The 23,238-nt window shown below is 51.4% G+C and overlaps 1 protein-coding gene across 1 annotated transcript in view; it reads right to left on the minus strand.

Annotated features, from left to right (window-relative positions):
- The window catches only part of LOC144609294 (TSC22 domain family protein 4-like), an 86,142-nt gene that overhangs the window by 52,885 nt on the left and 10,019 nt on the right, over positions 1–23,238 (minus strand). Inside the window, exon 2 of the mRNA XM_078427725.1 lies at positions 19,477–19,652. Within this exon, the coding sequence (XP_078283851.1) occupies positions 19,477–19,652 (176 nt within the window). The remainder of the gene's footprint in view (positions 1–19,476; positions 19,653–23,238) is intronic.

A 23,238-nucleotide genomic window follows, 5' to 3' on the forward strand; every position in this document is an offset into this window, starting at 1 on the left:
AGTGGAGGCCAGTTCTCTGAATGCATTCAAGAGAGAGCTAGATAGAGCTCTTAAGGATAGCGGAGTCAGGGGGTATGGGGAGAAGGCAGGAACGGGGTACTGATTGAGAATGATCAGCCGTGATCACATTGAATGGCGGTGCTGGCTCGAAGGGCCGAATGGCCTCCTCCTGCACCTATTGTCTATTGTCTACACGGGGCCCCAGAACTGCCCACGATACTCCAGAAGCAGTCTGACCGGTTGGTGCGTTATAAAGCCTCAGCGTTACATCCCTGTTTAGTTTAGAGACACAGCGCGGGAACAGGCCGTTCGGCCCACCGAGTCCGTGCCGACCAGCGATCCCCGCACACTAACAGAGGTTCACCTGCTCCTCCTCCAACCTCATCTATTGCATCCGCAGCTCCAGATGTCAGCTTATTTACATTGGCGAGACCAAGCGCAGGCTCGGCGATCGCTTCGCTCAACACCTGCGCTCGGTCCGCGTTGGCCAACCTGATCTCCCGGTGGATGAGCACTTCAACCCCCACTCCTAATCCCAGTCTGACCTTTCTGTCATGGGCCTCCTCCAGTGCCATAGTGAGGCCCAGCACAAATTGGAGGAACAGCACCTCATATTTCGCCTGGGCAGCTTGCAGCCCAGCGGTATGAACATCGACTTCTCCAACTTTAGATAGTTCCTCTGTCCCTTTCTTCCCCTCCCCCTTCCCAGATCTCCCTCTATCTTCCTGTCTCCACCTATATCCTTCCTTTGTCCTGCCCCACTAACATCAGTCTGAAGAAGGGTCTCGACCCGAAACGTCGCCCATTCCTTCTCTCCCGAGATGCTGCCTGACCCGCTGAGTTACTCCAGCATTTTGTGAATAAATACCTTCGATTTGTACCAGCATCTGCAGTTATTTTCTTATACTAACAGTAGTCCTGCACTTTCACTGGGGACAATTTACATTTATACCAATGCCAATTAACCTACAAACCTGCACGTCTTTGGAGCGTGGGAGGAAACCGAAGATCTCGGAGCGGCACGGTGGCGCAGCGGTAGAGTTGCTGCCTTACAGCGAACGCAGCGCCGGAGACTCAGGTTCGACCCCGACTACGGGCGCTGTCTGTACGGAGTTTGTACGTTCTCCCCGTGACCTGCGTGGGTTTTCTCCGAGATAGACAATAGGTGCAGGAGGAGGCCATTCGGCCCTTCGAGCCAGCACCGCCATTCAATGTGATCATGGCTGATCATTCTCAATCAGTACCCCGTTCCTGCCTTCTCCCCATACCCCCTGACTCCGCTATCCTTAAGAGCTCTATCCAGCTCTCTCTTGAATGCATTCAGAGAATTGGCCCCCACTGCCTTCTGAGGCAGAGAATTCCACAGATTCACAACTCTCTGACTGAAAAAGTTTTTCCACATCTCAGTTCTAAATGGCCAACCCCTTATTCTTAAACTGTGGCCCCTTGTTCTGGACTCCCCCAACATTGGGAACATGTTTCCTGCCTCTAACGTGTCCAACCCCTTAATAATGTTATACATTTCGATAAGATCTCCTCTCATCCTTCTAAATTCCAGTGTATACAAGCCTAGTCGCTCCAGTCTTTCAACATATGACAGTCCCGCCATCCCGGGAATTAACCTGGTAAACCTACGCTGCACGCCCTCAATAGCAAGAATATCCTTCCTCAAATTTGGAGACCAAAACTGCACATAAGAGATATTCGGTTTCCTCCCACACTCCAAAGACGTGCGGGTTTGTAGGTTAATTGGCTGGGTAAATGTAAACATTGTCCCTAGTGTGTGTGTGTAGGATAGTGTTAGTGCGCGGGGATCGCTGGGCGGCGCGGACCCGGTGGGCCGAAGGGCCTGTTTCCGCGCTGTATCTCTAAACTAAACTAAATCTCACAGCAAGGTCTCAAAGCCAATTTTAAAAGGCGGCATTCTGTGTTAATAGTCCCCACATTGTGGTAGTGTTCGTGGTGATCCGTTTTGAGTTTCACAGTCACAATAATCTCGGGAGAAAACGCACGCGGGCCACGGTTGGAACGCACAAACCCCGTGCAGACAGCGCCCGCGGTCAGGGTCGAACCCGGGTCTCGGGCGCGGCGAGGCAGTGAATGAGTGTGCAGTCAGTCGGCCCCGTGTTTACATTACGATCTGCGGATCTGTGAAAAGCTGCATTCTACACCCTGAAAGGACAGACGGGCCTGCAGGGGGCTCCCAGGAATGCCGACAGGCGCCAAGGAGAACGGCCCACTCCAGCAATCCTCGACAGCAAGGTCACTGTGCCTGGAAGTCAGGAGCTCATTCGAAACACGGCTGACCTCATGATCACAAGACACGCGCGCACAAGAGTACACACAGTGCCGGAGGCCTGAGCAAGGTAGGGCTCCCAGGCTCCAGATTACACAGGGCAACAACTTCCAGCTGCCCACAGTCCTGAAGCTCCCCTGAACAGCACTCCTGAACCGATAACCCTTCTTCAGGCTGCCTCGGCAAAAAACTGCAGATGCTGGTTTAAACCAAAGGTGGACACAAAATGCCGGAGTAACTCAGCGGGTCGGGCAGCCTCTCGGGAGAGAAGGAATGGGTGACGTTTCGGGTCGAGACCCTTCTTCAGATAGACAATAGACAATAGGTGCAGGAGGAGGCCATTCGGCCCTTCGAGCCAGCACCGCCATTCAATGTGATCATGGCTGATCATTCTCAATCAGTACCCCGTTCCTGCCTTCTCCCCGTACCCCCTGACTCCGCTATCCTTAAGAGCTCCATCCAGTTCCTCTGTCCCTCTCTTCCCCTCCCCCTTCCCAGTTCTCCCTCCATCTTCCTGTCTCCACCTAGATCCTTCCTTTGTCCCGCCCCCCCTGACATCAGTCTGAAGAAGGGTCTCGACCCGAAACGTCGCCCATTCCTTCTCTCCCGAGATGCTGCCTGGCCCGCTGAGTTACTCCAGCATTCTGTGTGAATAAATACCTTCAATTTGTACCAGCATCTGCAGTTATTGTCTTATACTATCCCATGGAAGGTATCACAAAAGGCCGGAGTAACTCAGCGGGTCGGGCAGCATCTCTGGAGAGAAGGAATGGGTGACGTTTCGGGTCGAGACCCTTCCTTCTCTCCAGAGATGCTGTCTGACATAGAAACATAGAAAATAGGTGCAGGAGGAGGCCATTCGACCCTTCGAGCCTGTACGCACCGCCATTCATTATGATCATGGCTGATCGTCCACAATCAGTAGCCCGTGCCTGCCTTCTCCCCATATCCCTCGATTCCACCAGCCCCTAGAGCTCTATCTAACTCTCTCTTAAATCCATCCAGTGATTTGGCCTCCACTGCCTTCTGTGGGAGAGAATTCCACAGATTTACAACTTTCTGACTGAAAAAGTTTTTCCTCATCTCCGTTCTAAATGGCCGACCCCTTATTCTTAAACTGTGTGTGGCCCCTGGTTCTGGACTCCCCCAACATTGGGAACATGTTTCCTGCCTCTAACGTGTCCAACCCCTTAATAATCTTATACATTTCGATAAGATCTCCTCTCATCCTTCTAAATTCCAGTGTACCGTCATCTGCAGTTATTATCCTACTGAAGACGGGTCTCGCCCTGAAACGTCACCCATTCCTTCTCTCCAGAGATGCTGCCTGACCCGCTGAGTTACTCCAGCATTTTGTGATGCCTTCGATTTGTACCAGCGTCTGCAGTTATTTTCCTACTCTATCCCATTGGAGACGTTCACACTATATCTGATCGGACTTAGAGTCACAGAGTGATACAGCGTGGAAACAGGCCCTTCGGCCCAACTTGCCCACACCGGCCAACAATGTCCCAGCTACCCTAGTCCCACTTGCCTGCGCTTGGTCCAAAACCCTCCAAACCCGTCCTATCCGTGTACCTGTCCAACTGTTTCTTAAACGATGGGATAGTCCCAGCCTCAACTACCTCCTCCGGCAGCTCGTTCCACACACCCACCACCCTCTGTGTGTGAAAAAGTTACCCCTCGGATTCCTATTCAATCTTTTCCCCTTCACCTTGAACCTATGTCCTCTGGTCCTCGATTCGCCTGATCTGGGCAAGAGACTGATTGCAGGGGGGCCGGGAAGGAAAGCTGGAAGAGAGGATTCTCCACAGATTTATGGGGCAGCACGGAGTTGGGTTAAATAAACTACTGGGTCAGCAGTTGGGTATAACTTCACTGAATATTTGCCACTGACGGCCAGAATGTACAGGGAGGTTGGTGGTGATGTGGCAACATTTAATGCGCTACATATTTTAAGAGGATATTTCTCAGTACGATATGTTTCTGGAAAAGGGTGTACTATTCAAAGAAAGTAAGCACAGAACGCAGGTACAGCAGGCAGTGAAGAAAGCCTCTTGCTATTGAGGGCATGCAGCGTAGGTTTACTAGGTTAATTCCCGGAATGGCGGGACTGTCGTATGTTGAAAGACTGGAGCGACTGAGCTTGTATACACTGGAATTTAGAAGGATGAGAGGTGGGATCTTATTGAAACATATGAGATTATTAAGGGATTGGACACGTTAGAGGCAGGAAACATGTTAAACTGTGGCCCCTTGTTCTGGACTCCCCCAACATTGGGAACATGTGTCCTGCCTCTAACGTGTCCAACCCCTTAATAATCTTATAGGTTTCGATAAGATCTCCTCTCAGTTTAAGAATAAGGGGTAGGCCATTTAGAACTGAGATGAGGGAAAACTTTTTCAGTCAGAGAGTTGTGATCACATTGAATGGCGGTGCGTACAGGCTCGAAGGGCCGAATAGCCTCCTCCTGCACCTATTGTCTATTGTCTATTGAAGGGCCGAATGGCCTCCTCCTGCACCTATTGTCTATTGACCAAGAACCAAGCGGGACTAGTGTAGCTGGGACATGTTGGGCGGCGTGGTCAAGTCGGGCCGAAGGGCTGTATGACTCTGACTGACTCTGAAACTTTCGATTCGTAAGACTGAAGGAAATGCAAGATAAAGAGACAAGTGACAAGTGTGCAAACGATAGAGGGAGGAGTGAAGAGGCGTGGGAAGAATCCTGTCAGCCATGTAAACATCATCGTAGCTCAGTTAAGGAAACTGGCTGGATGCTGTGCTGTTTACATAACACTGACGGTAAGGAACAATACAATGATTCTTGTTCAAGAAAACACGTCGGATTGCAACTTAACAACATGCCACAAATTCTTTGGGGGTTTTTTTTTTTTGGTACGTTCTCCCCGTGACCCGCGAGGGTTTTCTCCGAGATCTTCGGTTTCCTCCCACACTCCAAAGACGTACAGGTTTTTTTAGGCTGATTGGCTTGGTACAAGTGTCAATCGTCGTGTGTGTGTGTGTGTGTCCGTGTCGTGTGTCCGTGTGTTAGTGTGCGGGGATCGCTGGTCGGTGCGGACTCGGTGGGTCAAAGAGCTGTTTCCGCGCTGTATCTCGGAACTAAACCAAACGAGTAACTGTGTGGCTTATAATAGTTAGGTAGAGCTCCAGGGGCTAGCGGAATCAAGGGGTGTGGGGAGAAGGCAGGCACGGGTTACTGATTGTGGACGATCAGCCGTGATCACAATGAACGGCAGTGCTGGCTCGAAGGGCCGAATGGCCTCCTCCTGTACCAATGTACTATGTTTCTATAATTTGAGGGAGGTGGCTCCCATCCGTAAGTGGAGTTTGCCAGAGGTACGGTCATAAGGAATAGTAGAATTAGGCCATTCGGCCCATCGAGTCCACTCCGCCATTCAATCACGGCTGATCTATCTCTCTCCCTGCCAACCCCATTCTCCTGCCTTCTCCCCATAACCCCTGACACCCGCACTGATCAACAATCTATCTATCTCTGCCTTAAAAATATCCACGGACTTGTGGCCTCCACAGCCGTCTGTGGCAAAGAATTCCACAGATTTACCACCCTCTGACTAAAGAAATTCCTCCTCATCTCCTGCCTAAAAGAACGTCCTTTAATTCTGAGGCTGTGCCTTCTGGACCTAGACTCTCCCACTAGTGGAAACATCCTCTCCACATCCACTCTAGCCAAGCCTTTCAGAGATAACAAGACCAAGTGGACCCGTTGGGCCCAAACCTCTCCTGCATTGGTGCAGCACCCTCTCCTCTCCCCCTCCCCTCCTTCCCCCTCCCCTCTCTTCCCCCCTTCCTCCCCCACCCTCCCCACCCCCTTCCCCCCCTCCCAAACCCCGTCCCCCTTCCTCCTCCCCCCCACTCCATCCCCCTCAACCCCCCTTATCCTCTGATGCATTGGTGCAGCACCCTCTCTTCCCCCCTCCTCTCCCATCCTTCCCACCTCCCCTCCCTCCAACCCCCTTCCTCTCCCCTTCCCTCCCTCCAACCCCCTTCCTCTACCCTCCTCCCTCCTCCCCCCATCCTCCCTCCTCCCCCCTCATCCTCCCTCCTCCCCCTCCTCCCCCCATCCTCCCTCCTCCCCCCCTCATCCTCTCCCCCCCTCCCTAGGAGATAGATTTAAACTTTAAAATGTGAATAACTTAATAAACATAACACCGATTTCAATGAAACTTCTTCCATTAGCAGCAAAGGGACGACGGTGAGTAAGGTGGGCCTAAAATTGTCACGCTATCGTGTACCGTTTTGGCTGCAGTTCAGGAACAAAGGAACAAACAAACGAGAGTTTTAGTATCTAGATGAGACCTCACAAGGCTGGTGCTTTTGAGAATGTAGTGCACTCTCAGAATTAGCGCGTCACATACTCTGAATTGCCCAATGCGTATGTAGTGCATGAAAAAGTGGGATAACATCGAACTCGTGCGAGTGGGTGATCGATGCACTCGGTGGGCCGAAGGGCCTGTTTCCACGCGGTATCTCCAAACTATAAACCGAACCAGGTTGAACAAACAGCCCTGCAGGTTTGTGCGCATGAAGGAACTGCAGGTGCTGGTTTACACCAAAGAGAGACACAAAATGCTGGAGTGAGTCAGCGGGACGGGCAGCACCTCTGGAGAGAAGGAATGGGTGACGTTTCGGGTCGAGTCCCTTCGCCAGACTGAGAGTCAGGGGAGAGGGAAACGAGGGATATAGAGAGAAATAGAACACAGAAATGAAAGAGGGGGGATCTGATCAAAACGTATAAGATTATTAAGGGGTTGGACACGTTAGAGGCAGGAAACATGTTCCCAATGTTGGGGGAGTCCAGAACCAGGGGCCACAGTTTAAGAATAAGGGGTCGGCCATTTAGAATGGAGATGAGGAAAAACTTTTTCAGTCAGAGAGTTGTGAATCTGTGGAATTCTCTGCCTCAGAAGGCAGTGGAGGCCAATTCTCTGAATGCATTCAAGAGAGAGCTGGATAGAGCTCTTAAGGATAGCGGAGTCAGGGGGTATGGGGAGAGGGCAGGAACGGGGTACTGATTGAGAATGATCAGCCATGATCACATTGAATGGCGGTACTGGCTCGAAGGGCCGAATGGCCTCCTCCTGCACCTATTGTCTATTGAAGGGCCGAATGGCCTCCTCCTGCACCTATTGTCTATTGACCAAGAACCAAGCGGGACTAGTGTAGCTGGGACATGTTGGGCGGCGTGGTCAAGTCGGGCCGAAGGGCTGTATGACTCTGACTGACTCGGTGGGCCGAACAGCCCGCACCCATGCTGAAACTTTCGATTCGTAAGACTGAAGGAAATGCAAGATAAAGAGACAAGTGTCCTCCTGCACCTATTGTCTATTGTACCAATTCATTTTTGTATATGGATCTGCACAAGTATCACCATACATAATAAGCACTTGTATACGTTGGAATGGAGAAGAGCATCTCTGAAGAAGGGTCTCGACCCAAAACGTCACCCATTCCTTCTCTCCAAGAGAGTCCCACTGAGTTATTCCAGCACTTTTGTGTCCATCTTCCGTTTAAACCAGCATCTGCAGTTCCTTCCCACGCAGGAGTATTGAAGGGTTTGGCAACCGGGAGATCACATCAGCCCAGATGGGCTGAGCGAAGGTTTATCGTAAAGGCCTTTCCTAGAAGCCTCATATCAGCCTGGTGTGAATCAGCCACTTCGAGGAAGTTTCGTGTCATCTTCTCCGATGCTGCCGTTAATCAACGGACAACCAGGCCACTTCGGTGGAAATCAAAGATAATCGAGCAGAGCAAGATAGGCCACTCGACACCATTTTAGGCAGAAACTTGCAGAAACATTTAAAAGGAAAAATAACAAAAATCTGCGAATTGGCAGATGAGATATATTCTGCATTTTTATGGTATCATCACATACTGTTCCCCCAAAACACTGATTACACTGCGAGAGGCAGAGCGAACGGCGGGTGTTGCTACTAAAATGGTGGACGTTACGCTCCATTGCGTGCTACACTTCAGTTTGTTCAACCTGGAAATTCAGAGTGTCTCTGAGGATCCTTCAGTGCTTCTACTCTGGGGCTGTGGAGAGCATCCTGTCCGGGAACATCTCAATCTGGTTTGGGAATAGCTCTGCCCAGGACAGGAAGGCCCTGCGGAGAGTAGTGCGTTCGGCAGAATGCACCATGGGAACTACACTCGCCCTCCTGCAGGACCTATACATCAGGAGGTGCAGATCCAGAGCCAGCAACATTATGGGGGACCCCTACCACCCCAGCAACGGACTGTTCCAGCTGCTACGGTCAGGCAAACGCCTCCGCTGTCACGCTGTGAAAACGGAGAGGATGAGACGGAGTTTCTTCCCACAGGCCATCAGGACTGTTAACTTTTATAACTCCAGGGACTAAATTTTGTCTTCTCTATATTAACTTTATTTATATGCTGTAACTGCAATTCTTTTTTGTGCACAATCCGCAGGCATTGCCACTTTCATTTCACTGCACATCGTGTATGTGCATGTGACAAATAAACTTGACTTGACTTGAGTGTAGGCGATTTTGACGGAGTGGTTCATCTTGCTCCTCGAGTATCTTTGGTGGAAATCACAATGCCTCAGCCCTCCAAAGCCCATCGTATCTCCAACGAGAGGTTTCTGCTGTCGAAAATGCTTATCTATCTTTGACCACCTCTCTCTCTCTCTCTCTCTCTCTCTCTCTCACTAGCGAGCCTCCCTATGCCAAGATGGCCTCCGATTCTCCCCTCGTTTGTCCTGCGCACTCACTGGCTGTGCCTTTATCTGTCTGGGTCACAAGCTATCGAGCTCTGTCCCTGACCACCTCCACAGTCCCCCCCCCCTTCAGTGATAGGAGCAGGATTAGGCCATTCGGCCCATCAAGTCTACTCCGCCATTCAATCATGGCTGATCTATCTTTCCCTCTCGACCCCATTCTCCTGCCTTCTCCCCATAGCCCGACACCCGCACTAATCAAGAATCTATCTATCTCTGCCTTATAAATATCCATTGACTTGGCCTCCACAGCCTTCTGTGGTAAAGAATTCGAGATTCATTAGGCCCTGACTAAAGAAATTCCTCCTCATCTCCTTCCAAAAGCAGCGTCCTTTAATTCTGAGGCTATGACCTCTAGGCCTAGACTCTCCCACTAGTGGAAACATCCTCTCCACATCCACTCTATCCAGGCCTTTCACTATTCGGTGCATTTCAATGAGGTCCCCCCTCATTCTTCTAAACTCCAGCGAGCACAGGCCCAGTGCCGTGATAGAGCTCTAGGGGTGAATGGAATCAAGGGGCCTGCCGAGAAGGCAGGCAGGGGTTACTGATTGTGGACGATCAGCCATGATCACGATGAATGGCGGTGCTGGCTCGAAGGGCCAAATGGCCTCCTCCAAAGACGTACAGGTATGTAGGTTAATTGGCTGGGTTAATTCAATGTGAAAATTGTCCCCGGTGTGTGTAGGATAGTGTTAATGTGAGGGGATCGCTGGGCGGCGCGGACCCGGTGGGCCGAAGGGCCTGTTTCCGCGCTGTATCTCTAAAATCTAAAAAAAAAAAATCCTGCTCTTGTTTTCTATGTTTCTAAACGCTCATCAGAGGTTAACCCACTCATTCCTGGGATCGTTCTTGTGAACCTCCTCTGGATCCTCTCCAGAGCCAGCGGGTCCTTCCTCAGATACGGGGCCCAAAATGGCTCCCAATGCTGGCTGACCCGTGCCTGGTTAGACCCAGCTGCTGTGTGACTGTGACACTATAACACAACTGTGTGGCATCCGGGGCAGAGATATTATTGCATGCAGCAGCCAACGCCAATTACCATGTCAATAGACAATAGGTGCAGGAGGAGGCCATTCGGCCCTTCGAGCCAGCACCGCCATTCAATGTGATCATGGCTGATCATTCTCAATCAGTACCCCGTTCCTGCCTTCTCCCCGTACCCCCTGACTCCGCTATCCTTAAGAGCTCTATCTAGCTCTCTCTTGAATGCATTCAGAGAATTGGCCTCCACTGCCGTCTGAGGCGGAGAATTCCACAGATTCACAACTCTCTGACTGAAAAGGTTTTTCCCCATCTCAGTTCTAAATGGCCGACCCCCTATTCTTAAACTGTGGCCCCCTGTTCTGGACTCCCCCAACATGTTTCCTGCCTCTAACGTGTCCAACCCCTTAATAATCGTATACGTTTCGATAAGATCCCCTCTCATCCTTCTAAATTCCAGTGTATACAAGCCTAGTCGCTCCAGTCTTTCAACATATGACAGTCCCGCCATTCCGGGAATTAACCTAGTAAACCTACGCTGCACGCCCTCAATAGCAAGAATATCCTTCCTCAAATTTGGAGACCAAAACTGCACACAGTACTCCAGGTGCGGGGGTATGGGGAGAGGGCAGGAACGGCGTACTGATTGAGAATGATCAGCCATGATCACATTGAATGGCGGGGCTGGCTCGAAGGGCTGAATGGCCTACTCCTGCACCTATTGTCTAATGTCTATTAACCCCAGGCTGTGCCAAGTCCAGTCCCTGTATTAGGGGTCGTAGATTCGTGCAGCTCGGACACAGGCCCTTCAGCCCAACCCGTCCATGCCGACCAAGACAGAGGGCCAATTAACATTAACAAACCCGCACGTCTTTGGAGTGTGGGAAGAAGCCGGTGCACCCGGAGAAAACCCACGAGGTCACGGGGAGAACGTGCAACCTCCTCACACAAGGTTCGGGAACAAACCCCGAGTCCCTGGCACTGTGAGGCAGCAGCTCTACCTGCTGCGCCACTGTTATTATCTGAATGGTGGCCGATTAGGAGAAGGGGAGATGCAACGAGACCTGGGTGTCGTGGTACACCAGTCATTGAAAGTAGGCATGCAGGTGCAGCAGGCAGTGAAGAAAGCCAATGGTATGTTGGCATTCATAGCGAGGGGATTTGAGTATAGGAGCAGGGAGGTTCTGCTGCAGTTGTACAGGGCATTGGTGAGACCACACCTGGAGTATTGCGTACAGTTTTGGTCTCCTAATCTGAAGAGAAAGACATTCTTGCCATAGAGGGAGTACAGAGAAGGTTCACCAGATTGATTCCTGGGATGGCAGGACTTTCACATGAAGAAAGACTGGATAGACTCGGCTTGTACTCGCTGGAATTTAGAAGATTGAGGGGGGGATCTTATAGAAACTTACAAAATTCTTAAGAGGGGTTGGACAGGCTAGATGCAGGAAGATTGTTCCCGATGTTGGGGAAGTCTAGAAAAAGGGGTCACAGTTTAAGGATAAGGGGGAAGTCTTTTAGGACCGAGATGAGAACGTTTTTTTTCACACAGAGAGTGGTGAATCTGTGGAATTCTCTACCACAGAAGGTAGTTGAGGCCAGTTCATTGGTTATATTTAAGAGGGAGTTAGATGTGGCCCTTGTGGCTAAAGGGATCAGGGGGTATGGAGAGAAGGCAGGTACGGGATACTTAGTTGGATGATCAGCCATGATCATATTGAATGGCGGTGCGTACAGGCTCGAAGGGCCGAATGGCCTCCTCCTGCACCTATTTTCTATGTTTCTATGTGCCGCGCCATTGCTGGTTTTATTTTCGATCTCCGGGTTCTGCAGCTTGCTGTGAGTTTCGGAGATCAGTTTGTTTACCTCAGTGTCTCTTGAAAAGACTCCTGCCTGCACTCGAGCCGTCACCTTACAACATCGACTGTGTCTCACTGTCCTCTGAAGGACATTGGAGAACAAATTCTTGAACGCAAAAGGCCCAGTCAACCATGCCCCACCAAGTAACAGCACGCTTCCCAGCACGGCGGTAGAGTTGCCGCCTTACAGCGAATGCAGCGCCGGAGACTCAGGTTCGATCCTGACTACGGGCGCCGTCTGTGCGGAGTTTGTACGTTCTCCCCGTGACCTGCGTGGGTTTTCTCCGAGAGCTTCGGTTTCCTCCCACGCTCCAAAGACGTGCAGGTTTGTGGGTAATATGTAAAAATTGGCCCTAGTAGGATAGTGTTAGTGTGCGGGGATCGCTGGGCGGCGCGGACTCGGTGGGCCGAAGGGCCTGTTTCCGCGCTGTATCTCTAAATCTAAATCTAAATACGAACACCACCATTACATATTAGCCTCGGCACATCTTTGTACAAGCAAGTTTTCTTTCGCATGGAAAGAACGTAATGAAAGTTATCCTTGCACATGCTTCAAATAGATATAAGCGTGGCTTATAGCACTAGAATTTGGATGGCACAGGGGCCTAGCGGTAGAGTTGCTGCCTCACAGCGCCAGAGACCGGGTTCGATCCTGACCACGGGGGGCTGTCTGTGCGGAGTTTGTACGTTCTCCCTGTGACCTGCGTGGGTTTTCTCCGGGTGCTCCGGTTTCCTCCCACACTCCAAAGACGTGCAGGTTTGTAGGTTAATTGGCTTGGTAAATGTTAAAAAAATTGTCCCAAGGGGGTGCAGGATGGTGTTAGTGTGCGTGGATCGCTGGTCGGCGCGGACCCGGTGGGCCGAAAGGGCTTGTTTCCGCGCTGTATCTCTAAACTAAACTAAAGTGACCTGTGTTAAGATTATTAAGGGGTTGGACACGTTAGAGGCAGGAAACATGTTCCCAATGTTGGGGGAGTCCAGAACCAGGGGCCACACAGTTTAAGAATAAGGGGTAGGCCATTTTGAACTGAGATGAGGAAAAACATTTTCAGTCAGAGAGTTGTGAACCTGTGGAATTCTCTGCCTCAGAAGGCAGTGGAGGCCAATTCTCTGGATGCATTCAAGAGAGAGCTGGATAGAGCTCTTAAGGATAGCGGAGTCAGGGGGTATGGGGAGAAGGCAGGAACGGGGCACTGATTGAGAATGATCAGCCATGATCGCATTGAATGGCGGCGCTGGCTCGAAGGGCCGAATGGCCTCCTCCTGCACCTATTGTCTATTGTGTGGGTTTTTCCATCAGGATCTTCGGTTTCCACCCAGACTCCAAAGACGCACGAAGGGGCGAATGGCCTCCTCCTGCACCTATCTTCTGTGTTTCTATAAAGATTAGACACGCAGGAAGGAACTGCAGATGCTGGCACACAGTCACGGCCACAGTCGAAGAATAAAGGGGAGGCCATTTAAAACTGAGGTGAGAAGGAACTTTTTCACCCAGAGATGTGTGAATTTGTGGAATTCTCTGCCACAGAGGGAGGGCAGTGGAGGCCAAATGACTGGATGAATTTAAGAGAGAGTTAGATAGAGCTCTAGGGGCGAGAGTTTGCAGGTTAATTGACTTTGGTAAAGGTTATAGTGTGTGGAGGGTAGTGTTAGTGTGCAGGGTGATCTCCGGTGGGCACGCACGCATGCGGTGAGCACACACGCGGTGGGCCGAAGGGCCTGTTTCCGCGCTGTATCTCTAAACTAAAATCAAACTAAGATGGCTGCCTGACTCGCCTAGTCACTCCGGCACTTTGTGTTCTGTGCACGATTCCAGCATCTGCAGTTCCCTGTGCACTGCCCTGCGTCTCTAATCTCTATAGAAACACAGAAAATAGGTGCAGGAGGATGCCATTCGGCCCTTCGAGCCTGTACGCACCGCCATTCATTGTGATCGTGGCTGGTCGTCCGCAATCAGTAACCCGTGCCTGCCTTCTCCCCATATCCCTTGATTCCACCAGCCCCTAGAGCTCTATCTGTCTCTCTCTTAAATCCATCCAGTGATTTGGCCTCCACTGCCCTCTGTGGCAGAGAATTCCACAAATTCACAACTCTCTGGGTGAAAAAGCTCCTTCTCACCTCAGTTTTAAATGGCCTCCCCTTTATTCTTAGACTGTGTGTGTGTGTGTGTGTGTGGCCCCTGGTTCTGGACTCCCCCAACATTGGGAACATTTTTCCTGCATCTAGCTTGTCCAGTCCTTTTATGATTTTATACGTCTCTATAAGATCCCCCTCTCATCCTTCTAAACTCCAGTGACTAAACTAAACTAAACTAAACTAATAAACTAAAGGTAGAGTTGCCGCCTTACAGCGAATGCAGCGCCGGAGACTCAGGTTCGATCCCGACTACGGTCGCCGTCTGTACGGAGTGTGTACGTTCTCCCCGTGACCTGCGTGGGTTTTCTCCGAGATCTTCGGTTTCCTCCCACACTCCAAAGACGTGCAGGTTTGTAGGTTAATTGACTGGGTAAATGTAAACATTGTCCCTAGTGTGTGTGGATAGTGTTAGTGTGCGGGGATCGCTGGGCAGCGCGGACTCGGTGGGCCGAAGGGCCTGTTTCCGCGCTGTATCCCTAAATCTAAAAAAATCTAAATTCTGGCAGAAGTCACAATGGGTTGCAGAACAGCACGCACACACAAACACACACACACACACACCCACGCACACAGGCTGCTTCTGCATATCAAGGCGAGCGATATCAGCTGCAGCAATTCCCTCTCCATCTGACCACACTTCCCGGCCAAGTGTATTCAGACGTTTCCTGCTCAAGGTCAGATTAAGCACCGCGTGTCAACGCCTATACCAACTAGAGCACTGCTGGCCCGTTGGAACAGTTCCATCCAATGCGGCAAAGTGGCGCAGCGGTAGAGTTGCTGCCTTACAGCGGGAGAGACCCAGGTTCGATCCCGACTACGGGCGCCGTCTGTGCGGGGTTTGCACGTTCTCCCCGTGACCTGCGGGGGTTTTCTCCGAGATCTTCGGTTTCCTCCCACACTCCAAAGACGTGCGGGTTTGTAGGTTAATTGGCTGGGCAAATGTAAAAAAATTGTCCCTAGTGGGTGTGGGATAGTGTTAGTGCGCGGGGATCGCTGGGCGGCGCGGACCCGGTGGGCCGAAATGGCCTGTTTCTGCGCTGTATCTCTAAACTAAACTAAAGTGCGTGGGTTTTCCCTCAGGATCATCGGTTTCCATCCACACTCCAAAGACGTGCAGGTTTGCAGGTTAATTGACTTTGAAAAGATTATAAATTGCTCTTGGTGTGTGTGGGCTAGTGTTAGTGTGCGGGGATCGCTGGTCGGCGCGGGCTCAGTGGGCCGAAGGGCCTGTTTCCGCACTATGAGTGCGATGGTCTGGGCTGCGTCCACAATTCACTGCAATTTCTTTTTATTTTAGAGATACAGCGCGGAAACAGGCCCTTCGGCCCACCGAGTCCGCGCCGCCCAGCGATCCCCGCACACTAACACTATCCTACACCCACTAGGGACAATTTTTACATTTACCCAGTCAATTAACCTACAAACCTGGACGTCTTTGGAGTGTGGGAGGAAACCGAAGATCTTGGAGAAAACCCACGCAGGTCACGGGGAGAACGTGCAAACTCCGTACAGACGGCACACGTAGTCAGGATCGAACCTGAGTCTCCGGCGCTGTAAGGCGGCAACTCTACCGCTGCGCCACCGTGCCGCCCCTAGTGTACTCACTAACATTTGCACACGTAAATGGTATCTATGTGCAAATAGTTTCACAGTAGTGTACTTGCACGCTAATAGTGTCGCAGAGTAAAGTGCATTCATACACTAAGTGTCACATAGTACAGTATACTTACTAATATTTGCACATGTAAATTGCGGTCTAACTAAACTAAACTAAACCCAAGACCGCAAGAAATTGCAGTGAGTTGTGTAGGCAGCCCAGACCATCACACTCATAGTCAGAGGCAATGAATCCTTGCACACCTACAGTGGCCGCGTCGCAAAGTGCACTTGCACACCAATAGTCACGCCGCACCAGAAGTCGCATCACAAAACACACCAAACAACGTACATACACACCAAGTATGTAGTTATACACAGTAAAGCGCACCCACACACTAATAGTGTCACATAGCACAGTGCAACCACTAATATTTGCACACGTAAAGGGTACTTGTACGCTAACAGCTTCACTTTGGAGTGTACCTGCACACAGTAAAGTGCACTCGCACACTCAGTGCCACATAGTAGTGTGTGCTTGACAATATTTGCACATGTAAAGGGTACTTGCACACCAATAGTGTCACGGTAGAGTGTACTTACACACTAGTGTCACAGCGCAAAGTGCACTCACACACTGTATCACAGAGTAGTGCACTCACTAACATTTGCACACGTAAATGGTATCAATGTGCAAATAGTTTCACAGTAGTGTTCTTGCACGCTAATAGTGTCGCAGAGTAACGTGCATTCATACACTAAGTGTCACATAGTACAGTATACTTACTAATATTTGCACTTGTAAATTGTACTTACAGGCTAATAGCTTCACGGGAGAGTGTTCTTGCACACTGGTAGTGTTGCACAGTAAAGTGCACTCACATACTAATAGTGTCACATAGCACGGTGCACTCACTAATATTTGCACATGTAAAGGGTACTTGTACGCTAACAGCTTCACTTTGGAGTGTACCTGCACACTAATCGTGTCACACAGTAAAGTGCACTCACACACTCAGTGCCACATAGTAGTGTGTGCTTGACAATATTTGTACATGTAAAAGGTACTTGCACACCAATAGTGACACGGTAGAGTGTACTTACACACTAGTGTCACAGCGTGAAGTGCACTCACACACTGTATTACATAGTAGCGTACTTACTAACATTTGCACACGTAAATGGTATCTATGTGCAAATAGTTTCACAGTAGTGTTCTTGCACGCTAATAGTGTCGCAGAGTAACGTGCATTCATACACTCAGTGTCACATAGTACAGTATACTTACTAATATTTGCACATGTAAATTGTACTTACAGGCTAATAGTTTCACGGGAGAGTGTTCTTGCACACTGGTAGTGTTGCACAGTAAAGTGCACTCACATACTAATAGTGTCACATAGCACGGTGCACTCACTAATATTTGCACATGTAAAGGGTACTTGTACGCTAACAGCTTCACTTTGGCGTGTACCTGCACACAGTAAAGTGCACTCGCACACTCAGTGCCACATAGTAGTGTGTGCTTGACAATATTTGCACATGTAAAGGGTACTTGCACACCAATAGTGTCACGGTAGAGTGTACATACACACTAGTGTCACAGCGCAAAGTGCACTCACACTGTATCAGAGTAGCGCACTCACTAACATTTGCACACGTAAATGGTATCAATGTGCAAATAGTTTCACAGTAGTGTTCTTGCACGCTAATAGTGTCGCAGAGTAACGTGCATTCATACACTCAGTGTCACATCGTACAGTATACTTACTAATATTTGCACATGTAAATTGTACTTACAGGCTAATAGTTTCACGAGAGTGTTCTTGCACACTAGTAGCATTGCACAGTAAAGTGCACTCACACACAAATAGTGTCACTTAGTACGGTGTACTTCCTAATATTTGCACGAGCAAAGGGTACTTACACACTAATATTTTTGCAGTGCAGTGCACGCACACACTAATAGTGTCACACAGTGAAAGTGTGCTCACACACTAAGTGTCAAGTAGTGCAGTATACTTACGAACACGTGCACACGTAAACGGGATTTACATGCTAATAGTTTCACAGTGGAGTATACTTGCACACTAATAATGCCACACAGAAACATGCACTCACACTAGGGGTTGCCAACTATCTCACTCCCAAATAAGGGACAAGTGATGTCACCGCCCCGCGCCCCACATGACCCCACCCAGCCAGCGGCTACGTGCTCCCGCTCCACCAATGGCGGCCACCTGGGCCGGCAGGTGGGTTGCTAAGCAACCTCCGTTAGGCGGCGCCCGGGCCTCCAGACCTACGGCGTCCGGGCCTACACTGTCGGGGCCTACAGCGCCCGGGTCTACACTGCCCAGGCCTACACTGTCGGGGTCTACACCGTCGGGGCCTACAGCATCCGGGTCTACACTGTCCGGGCCTACACTGTCGGGGCCTACAGCGTCCGGGCCTACACTGTCGGGGCCTACAGCGTCCGGGCCTACACTGTCTGGGCCTACACTGTCGGGGCCTACAGCGTCCGGGCCTACAGCGTCTGGGTCTACACTGTCCGGGCCTACAGCGTCCCGGTCTACACTGTCCGGCCTATACTGTCGGGGCCTACAGTGTCTGGGTCTACACTGTCTGGGTCTACACTGTCCGGGCCTACACCGTCAGGGCCTGCAGCGTCCGGGTCTAAACTGTCTGGGTCTACACTGTCCGGGCCTACACTGTCGAGGCCTACAGCGTTTGTGTCTACACTGTCTGGGTCTACATTGTCTGGGCCTACAGCGAAACCAAGCGCAGGCTCGGCGATCGCTTCGCTGAACACCTGCGCTCGGTCCACATTAACCAAACTGATCTCCCGGTGGCTGAGCACTTCAACTCCCCCTCCCACTCTGACCTTTCTGTCATGGGCTTCCTCCAGTGCCATAGTGAGGCCCACCGGAAATTGGAGGAACAGCACCTCATATTTCGCTTGGGCAGCTTGCAGCCCAGCGGTATGAACATCGACTTCTCCAACTTTAGATAGTTCCTCTGTCCCTCCCTTCCCCTCCCCCTTCCCAGATCTCCCTCTATCTTCCTGTCTCCACCTATATCCTTCTTTTGTCCCGCCCCCCTGACATCAGTCTGAAGAAGGGTCTCGACCCGAAACGTCACCCATTCCTTCTCTCCTGAGATGGTACCTGACCTGCTGAGTTACTCCAGCATTTTGTGAATAAAGCGTTTGGGTCCACACTGTCTGGGTCTACACTGTCCGGGCCTACACTGTCCGGGTCTACACTGTCCGGGCCTACACTGTCCGGGCCTACGGCGTTTGGGTCTACACTGTCTGGGCCTACACCGTCGGGGCCTACAGCGTCGGGGCCTACAGCGTCGGGGCCTACAGCATCCGGGCCTACAGCGTTTGTGTCTACACTGTCCGTGTCTACACTGTCCGGGCCTACACTGTCGAGGCCTACAGCGTTTGTGTCTACACTGTCTGGGTCTACACTGTCCGGTCCTACACTGTCCGGGCCAACAACGTCGGGCCCTACAGCATCTGGGCCCACACTGTCCGGGCCTACACTGTCTGGACCTACACTGTCTGGGCCTACAATGTCAGGGCCTACAATGTCGGGGCCTACAATGTCGGGGCCTACAATGTCGGGGCCTACAGTGTCCGGGCCTACACTGTCCGGGCCTACACTGTCTCAGATTACAGTGTCCGGGCCTACAGTGGCCCCCCGGGTCTAATACGGGACAGTTGGCAACCCCTAGCTGGCACACTAACAGTGCCACATGGTACCGCGCACGTGCACATTAATCACTTGCCCGCTCCCCGCCGCTGGGCCGAAGGCTGTACCTGTCGTCGTCGCCGTCCTGGTGTGCCCCGACAGACAGCATGGAGGAGGCGAGGCTGTGCATGGGCAACAGGAAGCGCAGCGAGCCGCTGCCGTCGGCCTCGCGAGTCTTCCTGGCGGGGCTGCCGTCCTGGGCCGAGGGGGCTGGCGAGGCGGGGGTGGACCCGGGCTCAGACAACTATGGGGGGGGTGAGAGAGAAGGAGAGGTTTTTGCAGAGTTAAACCCCCCACCCCTCCACCCCCAGCAGAAGCAGCCATCACGGGTAACATTACACAGTACACTTAAACATTACGTTCGCTGACTTCTCTGAACGAAAGCTAACTCATTTACTTCGAGAGGGCTTGTATGCAAAAACAGGGATGTAATGTCGAGGCTCTACAAGGCGCTGGTCAGGCCGCATTTGGAGTATTGTGAGCAATTTTGGCCTCCGCATCTGAGGAAGGCCATTCGGCCCTTCGAGCCAGCACCCCCATTCAATATGATCACGGCTGATCATCCACAATCAGTTCCTGGTTTCTCCCCCATATCCCTTGATTCCATTAGCCCTGAGCTAAGTCTAACTCTCTCTTGAAAACATCCAGCGAATTGGCCTCCACTGCCCTCTGTGGCAGAGAATTCCACAGATTCATAATAGACACTCGACAATCGGTGCAGGAGAAGGCCATTCGGCCCTTCGAGCCAGCACTGCCATTCAATGTGATCATGGCTGATCATCCACAATCAGTACCCCGTTCCTGCCCTCTCCCCATACCTCCTGACTCCGCTATCCTTAAGAGCTCTATCTAGCTCTCTCTTGAATGCATTCAGAGAATTGGCCTCCACTGCCTTCTGAGGCAGAGAATTCCACAGATTCACAACTCTCTGACTGAAAAAGTTTTTCCTCATCTCAGTTCTAAATGGCCTACCCGTTATTCTTAAACTGTGGCCCCTTGTTCTGGACTCCCCCAACATTGGGAACATGTTTCCTGCCTCTAACGTGTCCAACCGCTTAATAATCTCATATGTTTCGATAAGATCCCCTCTCATCCTTCTAAATTCCAGTGTATACAAGCCTAGTCGCTCCAGTCTTTCAACATATGACAGTCCCGCCATTCCGGGAATTAACCTAGTAAACCTACGCTGCACGCCCTCAATAGCAAGAATATCCTTCCTCAAATTTGGAGACCAAAACTGCACACAGTACTCCAGGTGCGGTCTCACTAGGGCCCTGTACAACTGCAGAAGGACCTCTTTGCTCCTATACTCAACTCCTCTTGTTACGAAGGCCAACATTCCATTGGCTTTCTTCACTGCCTGCTGTACCTGCATGCTTCCTTTCAGCGACTGATGCACTAGGACACCCAGATCTCGTTGTACGCCCCCTGTCCTAACTTGACACCATTCAGATAATACTCTGCCTTCTTACCACCAAAGTGGATAACCTCACACTGCAGGATGTGCTGGCTCTGGAGAGGGTCCAGAGGAGGCTCACGAGAACGACCCCAGGAGTGAGTGGGTTAACCTATGATGACCGTTTGTCGGCACTGGGCCTGTACTCGCTGGAGTTTAGAAGAACGATGAGGGGGGGACCTCATTGAAACTTACAGAATAATGAAAGGCCTGGACAGAGTGGATGTGGGGAGGATGTTTCCACTAGTGGGAGAGTCTAGGAATACAAGACTCAGCCTCAGAATTAAAGGACGTTCTTTTGGGAAGGAGATGAGGAGGAATTTCTTCAGTCAGAGGGCGGTGAATCTGTGGGATTCTTTGCCACAGACGGCTGTGGAGGCCAAGTCAGTGGATATTTTTAAGGCAGATTCTTGATTAGTGCGGGTGTCAGAGGTTGTGGGGAGAAGGCAGGAGAAAGGGGTTGGGAGGGAGAGATAGATCAGCCATGATTGAATGGCGGGGTGGACTCGATGGGCCTCTCTCTCCCAATCCCCAGTTTGCTACAGACCGAGTCATACAGAGTGGAAAAAGGCATTTCAATAGACAATAGGTGCAGGAGGAGGCCATTCGGCCCTTCGAGCCAGCACCGCCATTCAATGTGATCATGGCTGATCATTCTCAATCAGTACCCCGTTCCTGCCTTCTCCCCATACCCCCTGACTCCGCTATCCTTAAGAGCTCTATCTAGCTCTCTCTTGAATGCATTCAGAGAATTGGCCTCCACTGCCTTCTGAGGCAGAGAATTCCACAGATTCACACCTCTCTGACTGAAAAAGGTTTTTTCCTCATCTCCGTTCTAAACGGCCTACCCCTTATTCTTAAAATAATTTCGTCCCAACTTGCCCACACCGACCAACATGCCCCGTCTACACTAGTCCTGGCCCATATTCCTCCAAACCCGTCCTATCCATGTATCTGTCCAACTGTTTCTTAAACGTTGGGATAGTCCCAGCCTCAACACCTCCTCCGGCAGCTCGTTCCATACACCCACTGGTCTTTGTGTGAAAAACTTACCCCGCTTGTATACACTGGAATTTAGAAGGATGAGAGGGGATCTTATCGAAACGTATAAGATTATTAAGGGGTTGGACACGTTAGAGGCAGGAAACATGTTCCCAATGTTGGGGGAGTCCAGAACCAGGGGCCACACACAGTTTAAGAATAAGGGATCGGCCATTTAGAACGGAGATGAGGAAAAACTTTTTCAGTCAGAGAGTTGTGAATCTGTGGAATTCTCTGCCTCAGAAGGCAGTGGAGGCCAAGTCTCGGAAGTGGCGGCGCCTAACGGCTGCGGCTCGCTAGCAGTCTGTTCGTCTTTTTTCCTTCTTTTTTTTGTTGTGTGTCGGTGTTGGGATGGGGTTTTTTTTGTTTTGGTTGTGTATGTGTGGGGGGTGGTGGTGTGGGGGGGGGGGGGGGTGTGGGTGGGGGGGGTAACCTTTCTCTTTTAGGTCTCTTCCTCACGGCGCGGGGTGCGGCTCGGCCGCGCGGCCTAACATCGCTGGTGCGGCTCGGCCGCTGGACTTAACAGTGCCCGGTGCGGCTCGGCCGCGGGGCCTAACATCGCTGGTGCGGCTCGGCCGCTGGACTTAACAGTGCCTGGGCCGCGGGGCCTAACATCACCCGGCGCGGCTCGGCCGCGGGACTTTTCATCGCTGGTGCGGCTCGGCCGCTGGACTTAACATCGCCCGGTGTGGCTTGGCCGCGGGGCCTTCCATCGCCCGGTGCGGCTCGGCCGTGGGGCCTAACATCGCCCGGTGCGGCTCGGCCGCGGGACTTAGCTGCGCACGGCTCGGTCGCGGGGCCTTCCATCGCCCGGCTCGGCCGCGAGACGTCTCAGCGCCCGGTGCGACTCGGCCGCGGGGACTTCCATCCCCTTGCGGGGACTGTGCGGGTCGGCCGGGGACGAGCTGTCTGTCCGTGGGCGTGGGGAAGAGAGTGGAAGTTTTGTTGCCTCCTTCACAGTGAGGGGGTGTTTGGAGTCACTGTGATGGACGTTTGTGTTGGGGTCATGTGTCTTGTGTTCTTTTTTGTGTGTGACTGCTATGTAGTTTCGTTCGGTACCTTGGTACCGAATGACAAATAAAGCTCTGTTGAACTGTTGTTGAACTGTTGTTGAAGAGAGAGCTAGATAGAGCTCATAAAGATAGCGGAGTCAGGGGGTATGGGGAGAAGGCAGGAATGGGGTACTGATTGAGAATGATCAGCCATGATCACATTGAATGGCGGTGCTGGCTCGAACGGCCAAATGGCCTCCTCCTGCACCTATTGTCTATTGTCTCAAATTCCCATTAAATCCTTTCCCCTTCACCATAAACCCATGCCCTCTAGTTCCCGC

Source organism: Rhinoraja longicauda, chromosome 34, assembly GCF_053455715.1.
Source record: "Rhinoraja longicauda isolate Sanriku21f chromosome 34, sRhiLon1.1, whole genome shotgun sequence".
NCBI lineage: Eukaryota > Metazoa > Chordata > Chondrichthyes > Rajiformes > Arhynchobatidae > Rhinoraja > Rhinoraja longicauda.